Source organism: Fragaria vesca, linkage group LG2 (genome assembly GCF_000184155.1).
Source record: "Fragaria vesca subsp. vesca linkage group LG2, FraVesHawaii_1.0, whole genome shotgun sequence".
Lineage (NCBI taxonomy): Eukaryota > Viridiplantae > Streptophyta > Magnoliopsida > Rosales > Rosaceae > Fragaria > Fragaria vesca.
The window spans coordinates 1-13,270 of NC_020492.1; the positions used below are offsets into that span (position 1 = coordinate 1).

The following is a 13,270-nucleotide window of genomic DNA, read 5'->3' on the forward strand; positions in this document are numbered from 1 at the left end:
AGCTTCAAATGTTGAACAGTGGAACATGAAGGCAGTGAATTTTACAGCCTTTTAATCCAAATTTAGATTTGTGTAAAATGAAAACTAACCGAATCAAAAAGGAATTCTGGAGTTGAAGCAAAACTGATATACGATCCGAACATTAAGGCGGAGAGGGAGAAATACAATGGAGCTTTCCACGTTCATTAGGCCACGGTGGTTTGAATCAGTGTGTAACGGTTACTGTTTGAGACAAACATCCCTCATTATGATATTTCATATATGCCCTTACAGTTGCTGTAACACTCGATCATTTTTTTTATCTTCTAGCAAATATAAGGCTTTCGTTGTAGTAATTTTCTTTCGAATTCTTTCTCACCATTGCCTCCATTGTACCAAAAAAGAATAATGTTCTTTGTCTAAAGAAATTGAATTTCAGTTTATTTGTTCCATTTCAGTCAAAATACTACATAATCTAATGGAAAATATAGGAAAGATTCTACGTCAGATCCATCGTTTTCAATTTCATGCACGAAAATAGCAAAACCCCAAACTGTAGTACACACCAATAACCTCCATCAAGTTTCAAGCAACAACAACATTATCATATCACACTAAGTCAATAATATTCTAAAAAGACACAAGAGTCGATAAAATATTCTTCAACCGAAGGACCTTAAACTAAACACTGCATCAAAATTAATGAACGCTAAGGTTTATGAACGCTAGTTTCTCTTTACAAAGTAGTCTCATGAAAATTGTTCTTAAATAGAACAGTTGTGTCGCGTGATACATTTGAGTCCCGATAATGACCTGATACATTTAACTCGATTCTTGTCGCATGAGACATTTGAGTCCGACAATGAGCTGATACATCTCAAAATTCTTAATCACGTTATAACACGGCAGACGAGAGAGGCGTAATGAAATCTAAAATGAGTTACTTCACAAATGCATGAAGCTAGTTTTCCTTTGAATTAAATTCAGTGTGCTACCCTGAACTTTAGGTCACTCATCAGGTGTGTCCCTGTTTTTTTTTTTCAATCACGTGCACCCCTGTACTCTGAAAATCTATCAAACTCAGACAAAATTCAAAATTATACCAAAAAAGTGACGTCATGAATCTGACGTGGAAGAGACAACAATGACCCACTTGTCAGTTTTTAACCTCCCAAAGAGGATAAAGATGTCATTTTGCCTATTTTACTGTTTTTTTTTTATTAGAACTTATTTTTTTTACTTTGCCATTTTTTTCTTTCTGTTTTCTTCTCCTCTCCTTCCTCTCTCTCGATCTCTCTCTGCAACTCTCATCTTCCCCAAATTTCTTTTCAATCCCTAACCCTCCGTCAATCTTTCTACCGGACCATGGAAGCTCATGTTCGACTTCCGCTCCCTCACCTTCCCCCACTGCTTCGACGACGAGCTCACGCGCCTCCGCTACAACGCCGCCTACTTCCGCATGAACTACGCCATCGTCGTCCTCCTAATCCTCTTCCTCAGCCTCCTCTGGCACCTGATCTCGCTCATCGTCCTCATCGTGATGCTCGCCGCCTGGCTCTTCCTCTACTTCCTCCCAGACGAGCCGCTCGTCCTCTTCGGCAGCACTGTCGTGAAGATTGTGCTTCTCTTTCTGACGTCGGCCACGATGAACATCCTGGTGGCTCTGTCGATCGCAGTGGTGGTGGTGGTGGTGCACGTGATGCTGAGGAAGACAAAGGATTTGCACGTCAATAAGGAGAACACTGGATTGATGACCGGCCCGGCCGGATCTTCAGCTTAGTTAGCTCAATCCCATCCCACTAATTTTTTTTCTTTTTGGTTTTTTTTTTTTGGGTTTTGAAATTTATAATTGAATGAAGTTGTTGTATCTACCTGCAATTGGTTGTGATCTGATCCAATAGTGAAAATTTGTTTATGGCTTTGGTGTGTAAATGAAGTCTTTGCAGTTCTTGAGAGTGTACCGCATTTGAGGTGGGGTTTTCCAGTTTTTACTGGGAATTGTTGCCATTTAGGAATTGCAGAATTAGGGTTGGGAAGTGGTTGATGGCATGGATTGAGAACAATGTTGCTATTTTAGTAGTAGTTTGGTAGTTCCCCAGTACTATCTGAGTGTACATTCAACTTCATTTTCATATTTCTTAGGTTGGAGGTCTTTATGATTGTTCAAATGAAACGGGTTCTTTCAGGGTGTAATAGTTCTAGGGTTTAAAAAGAAATTTGGGGAAGATGAGAGTTGGAGAGAGATCGAGAGAGAGGAAGGACAGGAGAAGAAAACACGAAAAAAAAAATGGTAAAGTAAAAAAAATCAGTTCTAATAAAAAAACAGTAAAATGGGCAAAATGACATTTTTACCCTCTTTGGGGGGTTAAAAACTGACAAGTGGGTTATTGTTGTCTCTTCCATGTCAGATCATGACGTCACTTTTGGGTATAATTTTGAATTTTGTCTGAGTTTGATAGATTTTCAGAATATAGGGTACACGTGATTGAAAAAAAAGAACAGAGACACACACCTGACCTAAAGTTCAGGATAGCACACTGAATTTAATCATTTTCCTTTCTATCGAACTAATCCGGGTATCGGATCGGATCAGCCCAGGCCCAAACCCACATAATTTACCCGCCCCCGCAATTTGGTCGGCACCACCTAACAAACCTCCTTTCTCTGACTTAACGGTCATACAAATTCAGACGACAACGTGATCACTCTCTCCTCCCATTTCTTCCAAACCCAAAACCAACAAAATCCCAATTCTCCAAATCCTAGGGTTTCGATTTTCGAATCGAATCCCCCAATTTCCCAAATCCCTAATTTCCCACCTGAAATGCGCTAATGGCAGCTCCGGTCCCGCACCCTCTGCTCCCAATTCCACTCCCGCAGGCCCCAAATTCAACCCTAGGCGAACCCATTTCGGGTCACAGATTGTACAGCTGGCTGGGTCAGTGCCATGGGCTCTGGCACAACGTGGCGCTCATCATGTCCTCGCTTCTCTTTGCTCTCTACTTGGGCTATCAATCCAGGAAGAGCTTTTCGAAGCTATCTCATGGCCGCTCGTATATCATGATGGCCTACTACGGCTGCCTCTGGCTCGTTAGCTTGCTCAATCTCGCTTGGTGCTTTCTTCAGGTTCGGAAAGTTTCCAGCTTTTGGAGTTTTGTAGCTAAAGTTTTGATCTTTTGTGTAATTTGTTATGAATGTTGAAAGTTTCGAAACATTAGTGTAGTGATTGGTTGCTGATATAAGAGTGGCTCTTTGATTTTTTTGCCAGACTTGTTTTTGTCTGTGCTCGTGATTTTTGAGCTGAATAGTGGGGTTGTAGTTTCAGGTTTTTTTGTTGTTGTTGTTGTTGTTGTTTAGGGTTGTGATAGATTGCGGTGGCCTTGTGATGGAAAGTTAGTCTCGTAGTGTGGTATTTATTGATACTTTGATAGGTGTCGTTGGAATCAGTAATATATGGAAGTGTTATCTTGGAGGGTTTATTGAATAGGTTTGGTCTTAGATTGTTCATTTTTGATACTAACTTTGTTGTATGTTTGCTGGGGTAAATACAAAGTTGCGATTTGCACTTGGTTTCTTGATTCTGTTATGAGGTTTACATATCAACATTGTACCACTTGGATTAGGATACATACTTTATCGTATGTGAGCCGGAGTAAATACAACGTCTAGATTTTCACTTGGTTGGTTGATTCTGTTATGAGGTTTATGTATGAGACGTCCTAGCTGAGTAGTGTGATTCTTATTTTGCAATTGTGAATCCGATTGGGGGATGTATTGAATGCATAAAAGGATTTCTAGTGTTAGGACAGAAGTTAGTCTATGAACACTATGATTGTTATTTGGGTTTTTTGCTGGTTTGATTACTGTATTTGTTTACGTTCATAGGCATTTCTTGTACCTAATACCAGGTTGGGTTGTCACTTTATTGGCACAGGCATGGGAATGCACACCTGATAAAGAACTGGCATGGAATGTCTTATCTTTGTTTACAACTTCCGGAATGTTATTTTTGGAAGTAAGCTTGCTGGCATTTTTACTCCAAGGGAATTATGCAAGTGGACTGGAAGCGTTGACACGAACATTTGTTGTCTCAGGAATCCTTGTTGGTGTGGATATACTTCTGAAGGTATCACTTTTGTTTTGCTCAATATAGATTTTTCATACTTCTGAGCTAGCTATGCTTTTACTGACTTCTAGAATAGTAATAGGACAGTGGAACTTCTATTGCACTTCACTGTAGCTGCATATACTAAAGTTCTTAGTTTCCATTTAGGGGTTATGTACCAAATGCAACTCTTTTGCCATGTTTGAAGCGATTCAAATAATGTGATACCTTCTGCGAATTGAATCACATGCTAGATTGTTGTTGCACAATTTTCGTTGGAAATGCATGTTGATGGAGCTTTAATTGCACACTGTCCTTCTTCCAGGCAATTTATATGTTTGGATTTGGAATTCCGCTGTTTGTCGATGACAATGATCATACGCATCGGATGAAGTGGAACCTGTGGTCTGTCCATAGGCTAGTACTTACTGCAGTTTATGGTTTCATATTGTTCATGTACCATTCCAAGTGGAGAGACAGGTTACCTGGTAAGTTCCTTTCATATTTACATCTATTCTATAGCCTTTTAACAAATTCTAATGTCTCTTTTCTTTTTGTGCAGCAAGACCTGCGTTCTACAACTATACAGCTATCATGTTTCTGATGAATGTGCTGGCATTGTTTGCTTGTGGACTCACGGGAAATGGAGCTGGATTTGCGTATTGGTATGTATAGTCTTTGAGTTAAACATTCCGGATTATGAATATTTTGTTCAAATTATGTATCGTCTTCTTATATTTTCAAATTCTTATTTGCAGGTTATATGGGGCCACTATTGTCTGTTACCATGCCTTCTATCTTCCTCTTTTATATGTAACATTTCTAGCAGACTTCTTCCAGGTCATCATCCTTCATCAATTGATAAATGTTCTCTTTTCTTTATTTGGTTCACCCATTGTTTTAGTTTGTAAGTTTTTTTTTCTTGTTAAGATGGTAGTATTGTCCTGATTGGTTATTGCACTTGGATGACAGGAGGACGATTTACATTTGGAGAATGTATATTATTCAGAGATGAAAGATGCTGGGTTCTTTGATGCTGATTGGGAGTGATGCAGCAACCACCATATTGAAGATGGTCGTGCGTTCCAGAACTGAAGTCTTCTTGGCTGTATATAGAAGTCAAATATCCTTTTTCTGATAAGTGAAGTCTGATCGCAAAATGCCTCAATTGAAGTAAATTTTGTTAGAGTTTTGTAGGATGTTATATTGTATACCGTGTTGCTTTTGCAATCCCACAAGTACATAAATATGTATTTGAAAGATTTCTGATGGCATGCTTTTGCTGCTTCGGTAAGCTTTCGTTGCGAGGCTCACTCCTTCCGATTTCCTTAGCTGCACCTGCACTCTATCTATAAGTAGAGACCCATATCAATGAATAAGACTGTCAGAATTCTCTTTAACTCTTTCTTCTCTCTGCGTTCTTCCTTCAACATTTTCGTTGTAGACTCAGTTAAGGAGTCCGAAACTTGTCGTTTCCAAGTTCCTAAAGTAATTTGATTCCATACAGGCATACATATTATACCGTCTTTTCAGTTGGTTTTAGGTTTCATACAACTGACCAAGAATTGTTAGGGAACTACTATTACCTTCGCCACAAAGTTTCCGGAGAACCATTCAAGTACGAGACACAAATCAAAAGCTTTGATCTTTGTGGCAAGACAGAGCCATGGGAAATTTGGACAGAGTTTGGTCTTTGGAGGACCTGGACAAGACGAAAGTGAAGACCTGTATTTCTTTAGCAAACCAAAGAAGTTGAGTGACTCGGCGTCTGTGTATGCTTGAAGGTGGTTCTGGGACCTGGAGACGAAAGGACGAAGGGGTCACCATATTTGATTCCAAGATTAAGAAGAGGGTGTAAGGGAGATGTAATGAGAATAATGAATCTGTTCAAGACCGTTGCTGGATCATGCATGAGTTTAGTGTTCCTCCTTAAAGGACTAGCAAGCTTCCTCATGAATATGTGCTCTGCCGAATCCGAGTCAATGCTGATAAAATGAGAAAGTTAGTTGCAAAGGAAGTGTCCCAAAATCATGTTGATAATGAGGCCATTAATCATGAGCGTGAGCTGGATGAGCTGAATGACATTTAGAGGATAATGATGCCTCCACCACCAGCAGTGATCATGTTAACAATGCGAGCGAATCGGTACTCACATCCCTACCACTGCCATCATATCATCCTAAAGAAGAGATCACTGATCATGACAATGTACAAGACTATCCACTTTACGACGATTATGTGTTCAGGTTGATGTTGATCATGTTGGTGATACTCATGGACTGCAGCAGCAGTCTTTCACAGCACAGACTGAGACACTAAAGGGTGGATCATTTGCTTCATATTCATACATTCCCAGTAACATAGTCGGAGAGAGCAGTGCTGGTGCTGTGGCTAAGGACAGGCGACAATGAGCTTAAAGAGCAACAATGATGTACATGTGGTTGCAACCATCCAATATGCCTTTGTCTACTACTAGGTTGATAGATGTATGGTCTCCGTAACAATCAGTGTTTAATATTAAAAGTTAACAAAAAAAAAAAAACACGATCATTTCTATATCTCTACTCCACTAGGTTTTCTTCAGGTCTTCGACTTGTAGTTGCAGCATACTATGCAAAATCGTGTCAAACACACATACATGTACTTCTCCAACCTTCTAATCTGCGGGAATTGGTGAAAACATTTTGATGGTTTCTATGTTTTAGTTGCTCTCCCATGCTTATCTGCGCTTGTAGCTCTTAGTTGTGAACTTGTGATTCATTGGATTTGAATCCATAATAAAGGGAGGAGGAGGAGATAACATGAAATTCTGTGGGAGTAGCAAGTATTTGGCCATCTGTTCACTTCGAGTATCATCGACCAAAATCAAGATATACCTGATGTACTATATAACACCATTGTTATTCGGCTTGGAGCCTCTTGCGCAACCAGTCAATACACAGTTGTGTGGTACAATGATGCCTTTACATTGTTTTACAGTTTGGCCTGTTCAAATTTGTGCAAAATCTGCAATGACCAAAAACTTGGTTTAAATAGAACTTGAATGAGATTATCATAATGAAGATTTGAAGATATTGTAAGGCCATTCTCTATTTCATCAGAAATATAGGAAAGAAAGGAGCTTGACCACACAAACTCAAATCCATACATTCATAATTTAACACTCAACCGCTATCAGGTTCAAATTTCACACAAAATGACTGCATACATAACCAGTCTACCAACCAAATAATTATCTAATGCAGGCTAGGATTGACTCTTGTTTTCTCATTTCTTCTTCTAAGCCTTGGTCTTCTCAATGAGCTTCTCGATAAGATCCGCAGCATCCTGAACAGTTGCAATGCTCTGAGCACTCTCCTCTTCCACACTAATACCAAATTCCTCTTCAAGTCCCATCACAATCTCAACCTGAAATTGGCATCACTTGAGTAAATTCAAATGTACAAGCATAAATTTAGCAAGTGCCAGATCGATGGAAAACTTAAAACAATTCTACTTTTGTTGCTCCCAAAGGGTTCTAAATAGAAAGAATGTCCTTTATGAGAAAAAAATATTGGACATTATTCAAATTGTAGTTTACTTTTCACTATTCAACCCCTAGACAAACTATTCTGCTGTTTATGGTAGATAAAAATCCATCAGAGGAAAGAATCTGATTCAACAAGCTTGCAGAAAAAGCACAAGAAAAAGACATAGAAAAAAAGCTCTTTACTGAACAGTGAAAGGAAAAAAAAGTACCAGGCTCATAAAAAGACAGATAATTCAGGGGACAGGAATATAACAAGAGCATATAACAAAATCAAATGTACCGTATCAAGAGAATCAGCTCCAAGTGCAGAAAATTTTGACTCTCCAGAAACTGCTGAGTCATCTGGTAATGCAAGTTGCTTTCTAACTATCTGGCACACCTTGTCCACTGTCTCTGGTTTGGCCTGCTCAAAGACAAGTAACAATATCAAGATTCAACTAAAATGATTATCAATGTAACATTATCAACTATCAAGATTCAACCATGATGATCATCAATGATGTTTTGGATTTTTACTTTTTACTATCGTCTTCTTACTTCAAGCAGTCACTTGGATGAATCCAAGTGCAGGACATAAATACATATTTTTGTACCTCTCCGCATAGAAAGTTCACTAACTTATAACTTACCATCAATCCAGTTCAAGATCTAAACTTTGTGAAGATTGAAACTATTTCTGATGGTTCGGACAATGTAACACAAATCTATTGTACATGCATGAGTGTTAAAAAGCACTTCATAACAAATCAAAACATACCGCGCAGCAAATCTGAAGCCGTACTGAACGCTGCTGTAACCCGAAAGAAAGAGAACTTCTTCCATTACCAGACAGTGAAACTGGCTTAAGACCATTGACCCTGGACAGTGCCTGTTAAACATGTTAAACCATGACTGCTTCAGTAAACACTCAAATCAATATATCACATCAACAGGGTCCAATCCAATATCTCAAATCAATAACAAAATAGCAAAAGATCTCCGTAAACATTATACTATTGAAAAAATGGATCCAAAATCTTGTACAATTCAACAGTATTCTTATAATCAACCCAATGACAAGTAGAACTAATATAACCCAAAAATGAATTTATAAATCAATATTAGATTCAACCAAATCTCACTACTACTACTACTAAAAAAACTACAAGCAATTAAATAAAACTAAAATCAAACTTAGACATAAGAATCTCCCAGAAAAAATGAAAACAAAGTGAAATGGGATTACAAGATTCTGGTGAAGGCGAGAGCGGAGTGAGATCGAAGAAGCAGCTCCTGTGGTGGCGGCCATTGATGCGATCGAGGAGAGTTCTAAAAGACAGAGAGACGGCGAGAACGAGGACAAGTGAAAAAGAGAGGTCGTTGGTTTGTTGGTATTTATAGGTAGGCTGTTTGGTTTCTGATACTGACTGCAGGCGAAGAGGAGCTCACTATTCGACACGTGTACTATCTGAGTGAAACAAAGTAAATCGAAAAAATTACTCCGGTTAAAAATTGTTTGGGCGTCTGGCTAGGTTATGGAATATGGATTCGGGGTAGAGATAAACACGACTCAAAACATGTACGAAATGAGTCAAGTCGCATTTTGAAATTGAAATTTCACATCAAACATTTTTATTGTGGCCAACCGGCCAATGTACATGATGAATTAACGAGTAATTGATGTCAGATTAAAAGTAATGTACCTCATCTAGTTTACAAATCAACTTGTGTATAACTTATTAGGGTTTACGTACGTGCTTATGTGATAATATGGTTTTCTATTTTCAAGTTTTAGCCATACATAAATAGATTTATGTTATGCTCAATACTCATGCCTGTATTATGTTATGCTGATCGAGTTTATCAGGTTACCCCTCTAATAGCTAATTTTTGTGCTCATATTCTACTTCAAGAAGCGAGCTTACCTAACTATGCATTCTATGGAGCTATATATACCATAATACCATACAAATTGAATGAATCATATTCCAACCAAAGACGTACTTACACACGGGTTACGGTGGGCTACAACCCATACCAGATTTTGAGAAAACATTGTTTTGTTGCATATTTATAATTAAAAAAAGTTAAATTATGAAAATCAGCCCACCCCAAATTTCTTTATGTAATTGAACTTAATCCATATGATTTTTTTTATCTGATTACATATATATTATTTATTTTATTAAAAGCAGTTGCTCATTTAGTATATTTTAGGTCAACTTTCTTCTCTTTATTTCTTTTGCTTTGTCGTTGTATACGTCTTCGTTCTCTTCTGCCAAAGCAGCTAAGCCAAGTGCCACGCTTTCTCTCTTTAATCTGCATGTATGATTCTTAGTTATATCGGTCATCCTCTTGTAGGGTCTTGTACATGTCATATGACCTAGTTCTCAAATCTCAATTGATTAATGCCTTGATCAAATTTAGTCCCAATATCCCATCATCTCAAATCTCAATTGATTAATGTCTTGATAGTCTCAATATCCCATCATCCCATCGCACTACATTTCTATTGATATTCTAATTCTAATCTCAATTGGTTGCTTACTAATTTTAAGCCAAGTGCCAAACTTTCTCTCTTTAATCTGCAGGTATGATTATTAGTTATATCGGTCATTCTCTTGGAGTTTTGTATGTATCATATGACCTAGTTCTTAAATCTCAATTGATTAATGTCTTGATCAAATTTAGTCCCAATATCCCATCATCTCAAATCTCAATTGATTAATGCCTTGATAATCTCAATATCCCATCATCATCCCATCACACTGTATTTCTTTTTATATTTTAATTCTAATCTCAATTGTTTGTTTACTTTATTGTAGATGAATAATGCTAATGATGTGTGTGTGTGTGTGTGTGTGTGTGTATATATATAGTTGTAATAGTACCAACGTTTGATTCATAGTTATTAAATTGTGTTTTTCCATTTAGTTAGATTTAAGGATTATACACTCGTTTACTGTATTGTTAAACGTTTACTGTATTGTTAAAGCGGTGATTGTGTGTTTAGTTATTATATTTTGCTTCTATTCAAGATCGTAGGGTTCAATTTGAGTAAGTATGTTCTTTTATATTTAACTTTTGTTATCGAATTTTCATAAAATGTTGTAATATTGATTTATTAATGATCAGTTAACTACGTAATTATTTGATATGTTTTTAATCTAAAATGTGATATGTAAAATATAGAAGAAAAAAATTTAAAGATGATGAAGTATAAACTGTAGAGACAAAGATAACAAGAGAATCATCATCTTATATTCATTGATAGAAGCTTTTTATATAGGGAATTACAAAGTACCAATATGGTAATGATAAAAAATACATAGTCATATTCTAACTACATATCCTGATGGCATAAGGCCAATGCACATATATGAAATATCCTAGAACAAAAGAACTTTAAGAAAAAAATTTCAGTCCATCCAAACCTAAAATCTTAGGTCTGTCATGTCATTTATTCCAACAATTCCTATATAAACTAGCTAAGCATTCAATATTGTTCCGTATATATTGAGTTGAGACATATATGGAAATTAATATATCAATCAATATCGATCGAATGATTCGGATCACATTCAAGTTCTATGTCCCGAACAAGTTTTACACGACTCGACTCCTTAAGGATCTATACACACACACTTTGTGTGCAAGAGATGACGCATATGTAGAGCGTAATTCAAATATATATACAGATAGAAACAGAGGCTCGAAGAGATTTTAGCTATTGGTGAAGCGGTGATCTTTGAGATTGATCTAGAATCGACAGATTAGCTCCTACTGAACAGGACACGGAATAAGAACATGACTTGTATCCAACTAGTCTTTCGCGTACGTACAATACAGTTCAGGTCGTCATACACTCACACAGATCGAGTGTGCTCGATTCTTCTCCGATCCACCGACGGCTGGTGCCTCCAATGGATTCATCGAGCTGTGGAAACCAACTTCCCCGGGCATGCAACTCAACACATATTACGTTTGCTGATGCTCTTGTTATAATATGCTGCACGATGTGGCATCCTATGCTTGGTTACACATTATTTTTCACCACTGCTGAAAACCGACGCATATATAGGATTCTGCATGATAAAGATCAAAAAGTGGCGAGTCAATGCCGTCGCCGTCTTGATCGGGTTTGCAGCCGGCCGGAGAGGGCATCACCATGCAGTGTTTCCTTCTCCGAATGTAACCCATGCCAGTAGAATTGTGCCGTGTCACCTACAGGTTTGAAGTGTATTAAAAACCCTATATATGATGGTATGCTTGTGATCTTAATTAGATCTAGGGTTTCTGATGAGGAATAGAATATGTGATTTGCTTTGTTCTTGTTGTCTTGTTTTTGAAGGATTATTTATACCTGAAGGTTGTGTGAGCCTGATCATATGATCGATCATATGTACGTTTTACTGGTTTATGCAGAAACGATTTGTTGCTGTAGTAGTTCGCTTGATTTTTCGAAATTTTACCAGGAAATGAACAATACGAATTAAGAAGAAAAAGAAGAAGAAGAAGAAGAAGAAGAAGAAGAAGAGAAAAGTTGTTGATTCTCAGCGCCATCGATCCGGTGATTGTTAAAGAGAAATCTGCAAAATAAGAGTCGCTACATATATATAACTGTTCGTATTGCAGATATCAATAGATTCTAATTGCAACCTAGTGACAAGTAGCTTCAGCTCGAAAGAGTACCATGGAGAGGCCCCAACTAAAAGCTGGTCTCCCAATCTCCCATCATACAAAATGTCATGATTCATGAAGAAGTTTTCTTGTTTCTTTTCTGAGATGGAAATGGAGAATGAAGGTGGCGTTTAGAGGAATCAGACGAATAGGTAATATACGTACGTACGTAGTACTTAGGGGAATCAAATCGTCCACTAATAGATGTTGACAGAGGTGAGATAGAATGTCGATTAGGACACAAGTAAGTAAAACGTCAAAAGCAAATTATATAGCAGAAAGATTCTTAGGTAGGCTTTCCCTATCACGCCGCGGCGGTGCCGAAACCCTGTTTGCACCGATTTACTAATGCTATGTGTAAATCTCCTTGCTTAATCAAGGTAAGCAATTTTAGATTCCATGAAGATGAAGTAAAGCTTAAAAGAACAAAAAGAAAAGAAGAGGAATATATAGAAAAAGGTCGAGTCTTTTTGGTGCCAAAAGGGATAATCAAATCAAGCAAAGAATTATCTCCTTTTCGGTGGAGCTAGACATAATCTTCAAAGTTATCCATGACTTGCTATTTCACTCTTTCACTATACTCACTTTATATCAAACGAAAAAAGAAAGAATCAAAACTAAAAAACGTAATAAGTATGTATGACTCGTTATACCTCATAAGATTCATATACATAACACTAAATTGATTATTAAGAAAAATCGAAAAATTATCTATCGTCGTTAAATACATTCCATATACACTGATTTCGTAGAATCGAGCGGCCGGACTCCCAAACCGACGTATCGGTCGGAATCGCCTTTACCGATAACCCGCTATTAAAACGGGCCGACCCGGTTGACCCAAGAGAATTAATATAAAATAAATAAAATAGAAAATCAGGTACACACTGTTGCGTAAAAACCCGGAAGCAGTGGGGAGACTGACTTGAGAGAGAAAGAGGACGCTCTCTTTTAAGTGGAGTCGTCCTAACGGCCGGTACAACCAACGCAGTGGGTTT

At 37.6% G+C, this 13,270-nt stretch overlaps 2 protein-coding genes and 1 non-coding gene across 4 annotated transcripts; 2 read left to right on the plus strand and 1 right to left on the minus strand.

The window, feature by feature from the left end:
* Nucleotides 1–2,652: 2,652 nt before the first annotated feature.
* Nucleotides 2,653–6,138, plus strand: LOC101302213. The gene is made up of 6 exons (XM_004289562.1): nt 2,653–3,105; nt 3,914–4,105; nt 4,410–4,572; nt 4,647–4,749; nt 4,843–4,924; nt 5,057–6,138. The coding sequence occupies exons 1-6, from the start codon at nt 2,812–2,814 to the stop codon at nt 5,132–5,134; spliced, it is 912 nt and encodes a 303-aa protein (XP_004289610.1). The 5' UTR covers nt 2,653–2,811; the 3' UTR covers nt 5,135–6,138.
* Nucleotides 6,139–7,156: 1,018 nt separating this feature from the next.
* Nucleotides 7,157–9,255, minus strand: LOC101302504 (acyl carrier protein 1, chloroplastic-like). The gene is made up of 4 exons (XM_004289563.1): nt 8,839–9,255; nt 8,371–8,481; nt 7,894–8,016; nt 7,157–7,492 (listed from the first exon to the last, which is right to left on the minus strand). The coding sequence occupies exons 1-4, from the start codon at nt 8,899–8,901 to the stop codon at nt 7,364–7,366; spliced, it is 426 nt and encodes a 141-aa protein (XP_004289611.1). The 5' UTR covers nt 8,902–9,255; the 3' UTR covers nt 7,157–7,363.
* A 2,021-nt stretch (nt 9,256–11,276) lies between these two features.
* Nucleotides 11,277–12,743, plus strand: LOC101302792. Of its 2 annotated transcripts, none has more exons than XR_183865.1 (2): nt 11,277–11,822; nt 12,018–12,743. It is a non-coding gene; the product is annotated as an uncharacterized LOC101302792 (transcript). The 2 variants fall into 2 exon arrangements; XR_183866.1 differs by having other exon boundaries at nt 12,068–12,743.
* The last annotated feature ends 527 nt before the right edge of the window (nt 12,744–13,270 follow it).

Bases quoted from the DNA above. Each gene is read 5' to 3' on its own strand.
- LOC101302504 (XM_004289563.1), bottom strand. From the start codon at position 8,901: ATGGCCGCCACCACAGGAGCTGCTTCTTCGATCTCACTCCGCTCTCGC. The intron at 8,482-8,838 runs GTAATCCCATTT...CATGTTTAACAG, and splicing joins CTCGCCTTCACCAGAATCTT to GCACTGTCCAGGGTCAATGG. The intron at 8,017-8,370 runs GTATGTTTTGAT...GTCTTTGAGCAG, and splicing joins GGCTTCAGATTTGCTGCGCG to GCCAAACCAGAGACAGTGGA.
- LOC101302213 (XM_004289562.1), top strand. From the start codon at position 2,812: ATGGCAGCTCCGGTCCCGCACCCTCTGCTCCCAATTCCACTCCCGCAG. The intron at 3,106-3,913 runs GTTCGGAAAGTT...TTATTGGCACAG, and splicing joins TCGCTTGGTGCTTTCTTCAG to GCATGGGAATGCACACCTGA. The intron at 4,573-4,646 runs GTAAGTTCCTTT...CTTTTTGTGCAG, and splicing joins GTGGAGAGACAGGTTACCTG to CAAGACCTGCGTTCTACAAC.